This window comes from Lepisma saccharinum, chromosome 8 (genome assembly GCF_977018435.1).
Source record: "Lepisma saccharinum chromosome 8, izLepSacc3.1, whole genome shotgun sequence".
NCBI lineage: Eukaryota > Metazoa > Arthropoda > Insecta > Zygentoma > Lepismatidae > Lepisma > Lepisma saccharinum.
Genome location: NC_139236.1, coordinates 27,002,817 through 27,017,438, shown reverse-complemented (window position 1 = coordinate 27,017,438; position 14,622 = coordinate 27,002,817). Strand labels below are relative to the sequence as shown.

The following is a 14,622-nucleotide window of genomic DNA, read 5'->3' as shown; positions in this document are numbered from 1 at the left end:
AACCACGAACAAAATGTTAAGTAATCGCTATAATTCCGCAGTATGTTTTAACAGACATAAATCAAAATCGAACCACATAAAAATTGCATTTGTAGCATAATGAAATCGCAATAAAACAAAAGGAACTTGGACCGTTTTTTGTCCAAATTATTTATTCCATTTCACTGTTTAAAAGAGGGGGGGGGGGACGATTGAAGACTGTAAAACGTCTCTTCAGCAAATACAACAGGCACAAAAGATGAACTAAACTTTCTGTTTAGTATAAGAATGATCTAATACTTGGTGAAGGAGGCTTCAGGTATGATTATGGTAAATTCTGAATGAAAAATTATGCAATTATGTTTGTCAGGAGATCTGCCATTGTAATTTTCACCAGGATCCAAGATTTGATGTGGAGGACCTGACTACATAGCACACCAATCGTTCAATATTTCGGTTTCTGGATGACTTTCCAAAATAATTCTTATGGGCATTTAACTGAAATTAGTAATCCACCCAATATTTTTAATGGAAACACTGAAAATTGGTAAAGTTTCTACTTGACTAGCGACTCGATGTTACATTAAATGTCTGTCACATGCCAGAGATGAGTATGAGAAAAAGTCAGACAATCTCAATTACAAATAACAATTCCATTCAAATTATTGTTCCTACTATACACCAATCTATGGAAGATTTATTTACAGTAGGGACTATTTTCCTTCACCAGACTATACAATTTGGAATTCAATGAAAATTCATTATTCATTCATCACAGACTGCCCAATTTCCAGTGTCTGTACTCAATTTCCAATCTGGAGGGTTAGGGTGAAAACACACATTTAGGAATAAGGGCAGCAAATTTTCATTTAACAGCAAAATTGGCCATAAATCAAGACATTGTAAAATATTGTGGGTGGGTTGTTACTAAAAAGTAAAGGGGGGGGGGGTAGGGTTGATGCATAAATCACACTAAAATTCTACTTTCTTACATCATGTCTTGTGGAAAAATTTGACGACAGTACTTTGTCAACAGATTCTCAAAAACTAGCTGTCTGGAGCGTTCGAAGTATAGTTTTTGATTTAAGGATAGCTATGATAACTATCAACTGAAATCTTCACCATAATCGACTTGCAACTTAGAGGGAAATTTACCAATCGTCAATTTCGCAAAATTATTTGGTTGTGTATTACTTAGTAATCATTATCGTCTCCTCTCAAACGAACTCCGGTGCAAAAGATTTCCAGGACAAGCACATTATCTTTCTTGTACTACCTACCACCCACAAATACGCCGGTACCAATCAAAACAACTGTAAAAAACTATTTGTTTCATAACAGTTGTGTACACACGCTCGTGTCACTTGTTACGAAGACACATATAAACGTGTATTACTTTATTTCATGACAAACAAATCCCGTGTCAAATCAATTACAAAGATCAAGCATTCTAATTACTAAAATGCTACCTCTGCACTCTTGCGAGAAGATCGTAGATGTCTGCTTACCAGTTAAGGAGAAAACGTTTGTTTGTTCCAGCAGTGTTTTAAGACTCTTTTCCATACAAGACGGTGTGGAATTCACCTTGTCAGTCATTTCACACTTTAGAAAATATTGTAATTAAGACACTTTGTGAAAACAAAACGAACAATTATAACTTTTCTGCTTTGCACTTAGAGAACGTGGACACTGGTTCCATCTGTGGGATTTGTCGTGTACTACTTGCTACTAAACAAACGAACGTGGAGTAGCGTTTCCTGTAATTCCAAGGTCACTGTTTTTTTGCACCAGGCCCGTAGAGTGCCACACACGTAAATTTGCCGTTGCGTAGAAACGAATTTTCGTTTCGTCTCCCTCTCTCTTAGCATCATGTGTTCTACCCTGCTCGAAAACCTTCGCTATTGTTGCCACATTGTCATTCCATTCCTGGACACACTCGCGCAAACATCATTGAAAACAATTGAATAGCTCTCCAGCTCGCGGTTCCCACCGTTCGGTAGGGACGCTAATGTGGCAATATAGCACGGCGTAGTGCTTGCTTCTTTTATGCAGTGCATGTTCATTGGCTAGCTAGTAACTAGTGTTGCCAACTGTAATAATGAAGCACTATTTCTGTCACGGAAGGGGAAAAGGCAGGTAAAGTGGCGGTGAGTTTTGTTGGATTGGAAGCACCATATTTTTATTTTATACTAAGTATTTGACCGGTTTGACGTTGTGTGCGTGTATTGCGTGTGTTTATGTAAAAGTGTGTGTTTGCTAATGAACGTTAAATTCCATAATGCCTCCAGTTCTGTCGAAGTTGAAATCAAAAACCTTGCATAGCCAAGCTCGGGAAATTCTAAGCAACGTGCACGAGTTCATGAAGGAGGAAGCCAGTCATGGTGTTAGCATCCCAATAAAGCATTTTGGCAAGAGAGCAGCGAACAGCAGCAACAAATTGTTCATATTTCATAATTTTGGAATTATTCAAAATAAATAAATTATGTGGTTCCAACATCATTTCAACTCTGGCTCCGGCACGTTTTCTTGTAGAAATTGCATAGAGGAGGCTGTCATTTTTGCTGCTTAATGCGATACATATTGTTTTCTGTGTTAAAATTGCCATGCTTTGATGGGTGACCAAGTTCATAGCAGGGCCGGCGGAAGGGGAGGGCGAACCGTCCCATCGCCCAGAGCGGCAAAATTTGAAGAGAAGAAAAAAATAAGCCTATTGAAAACTGTGATCGAGCGAGATATTCTTTTGCGCTGAATAGTATTGAAATAGCATAAGAAGTCTCATTATTTATTTTATATTTTGATGTTTTAGTTAGGAATATATTGATTTTCAATTTTCCGTTGCTGCGTAATGACCGGGGGGAGGGGGGGTCGAAATAGAGCGGCATCTGCCGCCACCTCCCAGGGAGGCAAAATTACTAGCGCCGGCCCTGGTTCATAACAAAAGAAAAAGCCGCGCAGCTTATCGTCTAGTGGCAGTATATGTACTTGTTATTGTTGTGGAAGCCGGCATCCTTTGTAAATGTACAACAAAGGCAACCGACTGTCGCCGATCTCAGAGAGGAAATAATAATACTGCTTCAGGAGGAGTGTTATGGTGCAATTGTAGCGGTTTAACACGTTGGCATGTTATTATCTGCCGTTGCAGTTCCATAACAGTGTATACGGGTTTTGGGAGTGAAAAGTTAGAACGCCACCAGTGCATTAATGCAATGAAAAATAATATATATATTTTTTTATTTTGTTTGAAATCACTCAAATAAGGAATCGTATGAAGAAGTCTTCTTTGCAGCATTTTTGGTAATTTTACTTATGTGTTAGTTCATATTTTGCGAATTTTTAGTCCATATGTATGTAGCTACATACATAGTCACTTGTTAGTACATATTAATCCTAGTCCTGGTATAATGCATGACGTTTAAAACTCAACGTTAGATAGACCTGAATTCTCTAATTTTATTGTTGTACGTAACAGCTGTGCATCGGCGCACCGCAGCGATTTTTCTATCTGCTCCATTAGCAACACTGCTTCTTTAGTTCTGTCGCGCATTGCACGGCAGAATTATCTGCGCTGGACTCTACCCAAAGTGCGGCATGGGGTCATGCCCCCTCCCCACCAAGCTATGAAAAAAATATTTTGAACCTATAAAATCCTACAAAAATAACTTTGATGACTTTCAATTTTTGCAAGAATTTCGATTTTGCCCTTGCGCAAATGAATGGGTTGTTTCTGGAGAGAGACATGCTCAAGAAGCCTTCTGCAATATTTGGTAATTTTAGTTTTATGGGCGCTATTCTCCGGAACTTTCATTTCTGTGCTTCCTTGGCGCTGGCGGGGACTGCACTTCCGCAGTCGGCACCTCATCAAATCATATGAAAATATTTTACATGTTTCGAAAATTATAATTGCCTAACGCACATGTGTTGATTACATTTAAAAGTTGGAACTATTTATAATCATATTATAACGCATATGCCTTTTGGTTGTTGATAAGCGCTCTCTCCATGGGCGTCGGTAGGTCAGTCGAACCCTCCTGACTCCCCCCCTCTGGAAATTGGCATCCTACATTTCAAGTTGCATGAAAGCAGGAAGTTTGTTATTTTTATTGTTAATAACAGAAATGAAGTTAACTTTGTTGTATTCGAACAGAGTAATCAATGTAAAATATTCATTAGATCGAAAAAGTGAGTAAAAAATACAGGAACCAGGATATTTTTTCATATTCTACCCTATTCTCTTTGATTCTACCATTTAATTCAAAGAATAAAATGGTTCCACAGTTTTCACAATTCAAAAAAATATAATTTTAGATGAGGTCACACAATATAAACTTTGTGAGTATTTTTTTCTAACTTCTAAAGTCCTTTCTTGAACGACACTTGCAAAAGTTAATAACAAATTACACTATGTGTGTATTTCAATGTAGTAACTATGAAATGTAAGAATATTAATGGAAAATAGGTGTGCTGGATATTCACTCGGGATCGAATAGCATGATAATAATAAACAAACAACAACAATAATATAATAATTAAATTCGAATAAAATGTATTTAATTAGGTATTAGTGTATAACAATAATTTTAACCTTAGTAATTACTATTATTTCTTTTACTGTTGTGATCGAAGAATTTCAATGTTTATAATTAATATAGCTTCATTCCAACCTGGAGAAGTCTTTTCAAAAACGAAACTGATGGTACAAGATCAACATTGCCTTGGAAAATATTAGTATTGTCCCTTATATCTGCATCCAAAGGATCCGGGAAATTGCCAATCTTTTCTAGGTACCTTTGTTTCTATACATCACTCAAAAATTTCAAGTTATCCATTTTGTTTCCGATCTTTTATAAGAAAATAAACTCGGTGACGATCTGTATTCCACTTGTTTACATTGGAAGATTCGCCAAACCGGAAGTTCTTTCTCCACCATCAATAATCGAATTGTCTGATCGATCATTTTTTGTTCAGTCAGGAATAACCCCCATAACCATTGATACAAGGCTATCAGCAGGGACGGTGCTACAGGAGGGCTGAATCCCCACAAAACTGGTCTCAACCCCCCTGTAGCCCCCTAGATTTTTGTAATACGTTAGATGCATTTCGATCAAAAACTTAAAAATAGAATTTTCCATTTTCGCTTATTAAAACTTCCACTAATGTTCATATACATTTTCTAGTTCGGTTAGACCGCAAGGTTACCTTATTTATGATGTGTTGTAAAACTAAATAATGAGAGAACAGCTGCAGATATGCCTGGATAACAGTGGCCACTGATCATTTATTTGATATTAAGTAATTGGCCAATCTAGTCGTCAAACTTGCTACGAAATCTGGTGCTTGTCTGGTAGGTGAACGTATTCAGATTGTTCTTTGATTGTTGGCATATACAGTTTCTGAATAGGTCTAGCAGGCGTATCAATCTCTTCTAAATTGAGATTTATAGCTAGCCTGAATTCATAACCCCTGTCGCCAGCCGTTGCTCTCTCAGGCATTCAAAGAATGTCACATCAGTAATTTACAAATCCTTCCTGGTCTATTGGAGTTAAGGTGCTGATCAGCTGGTATTTCAGGGCAACGACCAGGGAAGGAGGAGAGAGAACAAAACAGAGAGCAACGTGTGGTATGGGGTCTTTTGCCTGGAATCGCCGAACAAGAAGGAACTGAGGAGATTGAGCGATCGAACACGTTTCGATATGAACAGCTATCAGCGGGGAATTGTATCATCAGAGACAGACAGGTATTGTTACTTCCAACCATGTTGATCTAGACTTGAAGGTATAAATCTGAAAGCTTGTGTTTTGCCATTTCCAAGTGTGTAGTTAGTACCTCTCGCCCATTACCATTAGGCTTACCTTGAAGGGCGAGTGCTCAAATGAAGAGGATGAATGATTAAGCGAGCTACATCACCCCCCTCAATGGTCAAGGTTCTTGGTTCGATCCCACGTACTCAGAGTACGTTACGCAGGTGTGACAAATGAATTTTACATGAATAAGTAGTACGACGTTCAAAATCTAAAGAAGCGTTATGTTTCTTTTCTGCTTGGAGTACCGACAATTGCACGAGTGTTAGCGATGTTCTCTCATTGGTTTCGTCGTTATATCTATTCTTATCGCTGCAAATATTCTTGAGGGACAAATACTATGATAAAGAATCAAAGAGTACACGAACTGCCTGATTCTTAAATGCTGACATAAAAATTGGGCTCCCAGCCCCAATAGTCTAGCCGTAAACCTGATATCAAGGGGTCCTGGCTTCCATCCCCGGTCGACGTATAACATTTCATTAAGTGGTTCGGTTGGGATTTCACTAGAAACTGTAGCTCTCGTCCATACTGTAGCTCTCTGTGCACCTTAATACAAATCTAAACAACTAAACATTGCAATACGGTGCGAAAATCAGCATGCTTGGGCAATTTTATTGCTCGCAGTCTTAGCCCTACATCTTAATTAATTATCATTTGTGAGGTTAGAAAAATTTCTGCAGCACCGTCACACTGATATCCGTGCAGGAGAATCAATATTTGATCCAATTCGGATTTTCGCTAATCAAAACGCTCAGTGCAAGGGTTGCAACCTTATTAATTGCTTTTATGTCAATATATTTGTCTCCTAATGGAGGTGAATTTGTAGTGAAAATATATTTGTTCCTAGAGTGTGGCACCTCCTATGTTGACGGTATTTCTCGTATCCTCCCCATTTTTAGCCTTAAGTTCTGAATTTCAGTCATTGAACAAGAAAACGTAAGATATTTCATCATGACAGCAGAAAATATAATATCATTAACACATTTTCTATTCAAGGGTGGTGTTTTTTATTTCATGCCTACCTTATTAAGTTAGTACCACTTTTCTGAAGCACGAAAAGCTACAATCTTTTGCCGCTCCCTGTTGTTGTGATTTGGACAATTTAGAGTTATGGCACACTGTGAGGTAGAAAGGAACTAAAAATAAAGATCCTTCAGCACCTCCTCGCAATGGTTGAAACATTAAGAACTGCCTTTTACGAACTTTACAAGCTTTGTATTATTGAAATATGCATACCCCCATCAACGACTTTTTTCCAGCAAATCAGGTGTTATCTTCGTAATCGAACTGGTAACGGGCCTCCCCCATGGCGCAGTGGTAGCGTCTTTGCCTTGTAATCAAGGGGTCCCGGGTTCGATACCCGGTGGAGGCACAAGTGGTTCGGATCCCACTTTAAACTGTAGGTCCAGTCCCGATTAGCCTTCAGTGGCGTAGTACGCCCATACGCCCGGCGTTCCCTGATCTAAAATTTCAAAAATACGTAAATGCTGTTAATATAAAGTAAATTTTGACTAATATCATATATGGCTGACCTTCATGGCATTATAATAGCTATTTTTCGCGATCCGCTTGCAACGCTCCACTAACAACACTCGTTCCAGCATTTTTTCCTGCCTGGACGCCGGGCAGGTTCGGCGTAAAGAACTCTATATTCCTTGCTGCCTTTCTGGAGGGAAAGCTTGGATATCTACAGCACGCGGGCAAATGCTCTCTCGTACGCCAGCGTATGGAGCAGAGGGCTACGTGATTGGTTCATGTGACCCTTTCTGCCTTCTGAAGCAGACGACAGCGGTAGAATTCCTACCCGGTTCTTCGCGTTCGTGCCACTCGTGCTATGTGATGCTACAATACGCAATATTGACTGACGTAACTTTACCAAACTCAAATATACCATTTCTTAATGACCATTGCATTGTATAATTTATCGCACGAACAGCGATGTATATTAAAAACTAAAAGATCAACATAGTTTTTGTCAAATAAGTTGGTGAAGTCCTCGTGGTAGAAGTTCAGCCTGTGCCTGTTCTACCACTTCACCCGCAAAACCATTATTTTTTTTAATTATTATTATTATATCGTTAGTATTATGTAAGAAACAGAAAAATATTTTCATTTTTGTCATATGACCAATATTACGCGAGTTGTACCCCTGAAACGAAAGGCTTGTACGCCACTGTCTCAAGCTTCGGAATTGAGCGAACTGCAGAGTTACATTGAAATGACTATAGCTCAGAGACTATTTGCCCTGGAGATATGAACGATATCGTACCGTTGTACGCAGAATGAATCACAGATTCAGACGATATATAATTTATGCACATTCGACGTACATATGGAGGAGGAAAGGGGGAAAATCCCCTCAAAAATACTTTTCTTTAAAAAAATGGTGTTCCAAGTGTTATAAATCGTAGTATAATTTTAACAAAAACGTCGCATACTAAATAAGAATTACATAAATGAAAGAGTTAAAATGAAATAGTTTAATGATAGATTTAGTTTATTTTACTTTACTTTTCAGCAATTTGGCTAATCGCGAAGGCAGTCGATGAGATTGAGGCAATATGGCATATTTTATTTTGTGGGCGCTATACTTTTCATATTTTAACATGCAAAACATTTCTGCTTCTAAAATGGCGCAGAAAAACGATTCTTTCACCTTCTACTGATATTTTCAAATCTGAGACTGCTATTCAGAGATTGAGATTAAGAAATGAAACTATCAGTAATTTGAAAGCATTTGCTAGGCTAAAGTTTTGCAAGGAAAACTTTAAAATATAGTGCATGGTTCAAGAGGACCGAGGTGTCAAATATGGAGCAAGTCACTACGCTAGGCCAACTGCTTTAAAATTAGATATTTTTGAGCTGTAATTATCATAGCAGTTAGTTACCTGGTATTGCATTTGAATTAAATCAATCTGATCTTTAAATGTATTTTCAGGTTAATGGCCATTCTCAGATGTTTCAGATTTGAGAGAAGAACCTAAGACTGAAGGCAAGAGGGGTCCTCCCGAGAGGTCACAGCTCGACCTTGCCACCCAAAACTAAACAATTACTCCTCCCAAAGTAAATATAAATCACCCGTGAGCATTAGAATAAATAGTGTTACCCCTCTGAGGTCTAAAACTAAACCATCAGCCTTGAACATGATGTTTAAAACAACAGTAAGCTTTTAAAAAATGTAAATGGGCAAGAAATAAAAGTTCCTCCTTTCCCACGAGAGGAGGTGGTTCATTCACTCCACAGTTTGCAGCGTTAAAACCGTAAGAGCAGAAAACTGATGAGATATCGAGACGATACTTGTCTGTCTTTTGTCTCGCCTTTTGCTGTCTCTTCACACAGAAAACATAAATTAGTAAGAAAAAGCGTAAGGAGAAAAGTAAAACTTACCAGTCTTTTGATTCTACATCAGGCTACTCAGTGCAGTGATCTTCCGACGCGACCTTGCAGTTTGGTGTACTTTCTGCAAACGATTTACATGTATATATGCACAGCACAGTTGTATCGCTTGGTGCGGAACTCATCACTACAATTTCCAGAGTAAATGCCGAAACACACTTTCTGAGGTTATACTACTCTAAACAACTGTGTCTCTTGACCAAGTCTAAATCTGGAAAGGGAAGGGGAGATTAGTGTAGACGAATATCCAAGAACATACAAGGTGCATCTTTTCTCATGGCCGATGACCTTTTTGACAGCAAGGGCTCATTAAAGAAAGCTCGTGTTCGGAAAGTGCACCGGAAGATTTCAAAATAAGCTGTCCTCTGTGTCCCTCCTCCGGTGTATTGTTATATGCGAGAGCACCTGTAGGTACACAAAACCTGGCAGGCTTCAAAGCAAAAGTGGAAACAGAAGGAGGAAATTCCTACGGGAATACTTGATTTGCAGACCCCTGATTGCAATGTCACGTGCTTCTTGCTGTTAACGGAAACTTGAGTGCACGTTCACAAATCTACTGCAAGAATATTTTTCCAAATATTCTTCGGGGAGCAAAAGACAATCTTGCCCCTCCTCTGTAATTTATTCACATTAGGCAGTACTGATAGCACTTGTGGGTAGAGGCGGAATAACCAAGGCAGAAACTCTTGGCCATATAGATTTATTAAAAGTTTACTGTTTATTTTAAACGTCATGTTCCGGGCTGATGGCTTAGTTTTAGACCTCAGAAAGAAGCAACACCATTTAATCTTATGTTCACTCGTGATTATTTTTCTTTACCCGTACATATAGCACAGTGCCATGAAGGCACATTTAGGGGATGTGAGGGTGGGGCCCATACATTCTCGATCTAGGACATTTTGGAGGTGATGTGATCAGCACCATGCTCCGGATGCCTCCCCTGGTTGCCCCCCGGTACCCTTTGATTTGAGGCTCGATGAGCCTCGGAGCTGCTTTATGGGGGGACAAAGCTGAAAAAATTCCGACCTTAGATCACGAAACCAGAAATCGAACCCGGGTCTGCACGTGGCAGTCAGACGCCCTACTCTACTAGTCTACCACGTCGTCTCGAATTTTTTCTACCTTCAACTTTTTACCTAGAAGGGTCAAGCTCCACCTGTCCCCCTGGTTCGGAATCCTTGCATCTATATAATATGCTATAAACCTTTTTTCGAGCAGGCCTCATCCATAGGAAGGTATCTACTTGGGACAAGCCCCGGCAGGCACCTACCGACCTGTTGGGTGAGATGAGTCCTGCTCCCCCAAAATAGGCAATAGTTAGGCTGGATAGTTCGATGAGCTAACCGACCTCTAACTAGCAAATTAAATTGCATCTGTATAATATAGTTGTAGACGAAAACAGCCACCTGTAAAACTGTAAGTCCAATAAAAATTTGTTGAGTTGTAATGCTTATTGACTATAATTGAACGATGATGACACTTGCTGAAATATTTTTGCTTCAATATTGGGAGAAAGTTTTGGTTCATGTATGAAGGGGAAGAGAATGTTTTCCAAAAAAGACAATGAACAACAAATATTCTCTTTTGAGCATGTTGTCACATAAGATGAACTAAATTAAGGGACTGATGTGTAATAATAATGTATTCTGTTCATTTCATTGTATTGCTTTAGCTATTTTCATTGTTATACTGTTTATTATATATGTAATTTACTAGATACTGACTGTACTGTGTTTGTAATTTTATGTTTTTCTACATAATACATATGACATATAGGCTACACGTTGCACTTTCAATAAGAAATAATAAATGACCCATATTATCCGAAAAACTGATATTACAGCAAAACCAATGTCATATTCAGCGGGTCCAAATTATGAAAATAAAACTGAAAAATATACATATGCAGAAAGTTCATGAAAATTTGTAGACCAGTGTTATTTATTGTAGTTAAGCAACATTAGGAATTTTGACCAATCAATAAACTGGGTTTAGCATAATGCTTGAAAAAAGTTGGAAGAAAATTCCATGACTGGTAAGCAGTGGCGCAGGAACGTTTTTCATTTGGGGGGGGGGGGGTACAAAATTCAGCCTCCCATATATACTATAAACACACATACTACTGCAACTAGAAATACATTTCGAGGGATCCAACCAATTGTTGCAATAATAATAATAATAAATAATAATAATGATGATGATAATTACATTTAATTAAATTAAAATATTAGTGAAATATGTAAGTTAATTAATATTGTATTGTTGTTATTACGTGAATAGGTAAAATATAGTAAAAGAATAGAGATATAACAGAATCTAGCTTGCATGTACTTGTAGTTAAGATCGCCAAGATTTGCATAAAACAACTGCCCTGGCAAGGAATTTAATGTCAAATAGAAAAATAATTGAATATTTATTGAATAATAAACAAAAGTTAGATCCAATTAACGAAAAGTAAAGTTTCTGATTAATATCTTATGGATATAATCATTAGTTGTGTGCATAAATCTTTGGAACCTTTCAAAGCCGTATGAGTCAAATTCCTTAACTTCCAATAAGTTCAGCTGAAATAACCATCGATTATATAACAAATGCTAAACAATTATTTTTTGATTATTTACTTTTACTTCTTGGTAAGTCTTTCGGGGAAGTGTCTGGAACCGCTCCTAAATACATCCTTGATACTTACGTATAATGTGAAGGCATGGGAAATATTCTATTTTAGAACAGCACACACGAATGTCCTGTTATTTAATGCAAAATTTGCATAACTATTTTTTTTCTTTATTTTTCTTAGAATTTATGTTTGTTTAAACAGATTTTAAGACCAGATAATAATTCTGAAACATATAAAGCTCTGAACCTTGTTCTGGGCTCATTTTGAATTTAACGGAACGGAAAATCAGGAGTTCGAAATGTGAAAATTGCGAAAAAAGATACAGCTATTCATTTTAATGCAGGTTGAGATTAAAGGGGGTGAGGAGGATCTTGAGCCACCCCAACCAGGAATAATCATCTGGATATAGAAACAACATTATTGAATATATCATACTTATAGAGTTCCACTTCAGTTCATTCTATTTTAAATTCCCATAGCTACGCATAAAAATATCTTTAAACAATTTATGACAGATGTGTACCACATTCAATGTAATATATCTAAAAAAAAAAATCATTTCACCTAGGAATGATATCGCGATGCGATGAGTAGAGAATTGTCACAGCCTCATCTCGTCTCCTGTGTGGCGAGGTCCTTCTCGTTCATGTTTGTGTTTATTTTTGTTTCAGTTTACACTCAGAAGTTATTAAAACTTATTCTAGATTCACTTCATGCTCAGATAGGCTAATCGAGACTCTATTTTCAAAATCTCTCAATATATAGGTTTAAGTATAGTTTTCCGAACACCCCCTTACAAAGTTATGAAAAATATGGGTGAGGTACAGCAGTACATTGTACCCCCAAGTTGGTCTGTAGTGTCTCGTCTCGTTCGTGTAAGTATTTCGTTTTGGAAAATTCCATTTTAAATATTCAAAAGAAAATGGGATCAGTCATATACTCTTCTGATGAAGATTTGTATCTTATCTTCGAATCGACACGACCACTTCTTTAGAAAAGTGTTATCCCCCCCTCCCTCCTTACGCAATGGAGCATTTGTCTGCAGCTTGATTGTCTGAGAGCAAATCTGATTCCATCGTTCCACACACATTTTAAACTATTTTCATCTCCTTAAAGAGGTTTCCACGAACTTAGGTCAATGAACTAACTAGTAGCAACCACAATGTAGTAGAATAAATTTACAATGGTTTGAATTTCTGTGGTAATGAAGATAATGTTTAGGCCTATAAGTTATAAACAATATACACTTTTTTTATTGGGCGAACTTAAAATAGGTTCTTTTAACTGTAGCATGTTGTGTCTGCTGTCAAATTAGCAAGGGGGGTACAAGGGGTACAACTCGATTTATGGATTTAGGGGGGTACAGTACCCTCCTTCAAAAATTTAGGGGGTACAATGTACCCCTGTACCCCCCCGTTCCTGCGCCACTGCTGGTAAGGGCATCCGTTTGTTTTATTTGTGACCTCCAACTCTTTCTACCGATTTCCTTTTATGAAATGTTCCTCCCTTGTAAAATCGGGGAGGATAAAGAAAAGATGAAAAGAGGATGGATCAGGGCCTGTGAAATCTTGTCCCTTGGTCGGCATACTTCCTTTTGTTTGAAACAAGTCCGCTAGAGAAGTACAAACAAGATCTGGAGATTTTCTTAAAAATAAATATTTCCTCAAAATATCTTCATTAGAATTCAATTTATCTTTGTCCCAGGGACGCTTGTTTTTGAGATGATGCTGGATTTTCTATTATGCCAAACACAGAGTGTTAGATGCCAACAAAGTTCAAATTTTGCTAGGTTTAGAACCATTATGCTAGAGTTGGCATCACTGTTGAGGAACCCACGGGACCTTCCTCGCAGACCGTACAACTGGGCAATCCACCACGTACCCCCACCATCCTTTGCACTGCCCCTCACCCATCTGCCTGTAGGATGAGAAAGGTGCCTCAGTGGCCCGGCAGGCAACAGATCTGGAACGAATGGGTGATAGCTAGCACATTGACTCTTGACAGTCGAGTAGCGAACCTTGATTGCGCTCAAAATTTTATAACGCTCATTAAACTTGGAAATAAGTTTAAATGAAACTGTAGGAAGTTCCTCACTTCCTACATGGAGGAATCATCACTGACTCGTACAACCTTTAATTCATTCCTACGATAAATTTGAGTTTTCAAAATCCATAAAAATATCTCAACATCCAGTTTTCCTACGCTGATCTATTTTACACAATATTTCATCCCTTGAATACCGAAGTTCATCAACCTTCTATATAAGAACAGAAACTGACCTCACAAGCAACCAGTGAAATAGATTCACTGGAGCACCTTTATGTTGGATAGAATGTTTCACAAAGTCACCCCATAAGGTAACAAAATTTGTCAACATGACCTGTACTATTTACACACCATGAACCACAGACTTCACATCGTATGAGTATATGATTCACTACTATTCCGGTACTTACAAAATTTACTCGTTTCCCACTTCTTGCTTCAGAACACATACACGAACAAAAGTTTGCAGACAATTCTAGCATTATCACAATGCACGCAACAAAATGGGTTATCTGATGTTTGCAGCATAAAAGCTGGGAGTTTAGATTTTCACAGAACAAACAGTATTAGCATGAGATTTCATAATCTGAAAAATGTACCTTAAAGTCAACCCAGTTTATGGTATTTTACTGTAAAGGAGAGAAGAAAACATTATGAATTTGACCACAATTTGAACTGTCATTAGTCATATGTCAATTCTAATGATGATTATTATTTTTAAAATATTTACATCATCATAACAAAAATATTAACAAGGAAATGAACATAAAAATACATTTTATC

At 37.8% G+C, this 14,622-nt stretch overlaps 1 protein-coding gene across 1 annotated transcript in view; it reads right to left on the bottom strand.

The window, feature by feature from the left end:
• The window catches only part of Pdp1 (PAR bZIP family member Pdp1), a 374,616-nt gene extending 372,921 nt beyond the window's left edge, over positions 1-1,695 (bottom strand). Inside the window, exon 1 of the mRNA XM_083126357.1 lies at positions 1,488-1,695. Coding sequence (XP_082982483.1) covers positions 1,488-1,575 — 88 coding nt within the window. The 5' untranslated portion in view covers positions 1,576-1,695. The remainder of the gene's footprint in view (positions 1-1,487) is intronic.
• Positions 1,696-14,622: the final 12,927 nt, after the last annotated feature.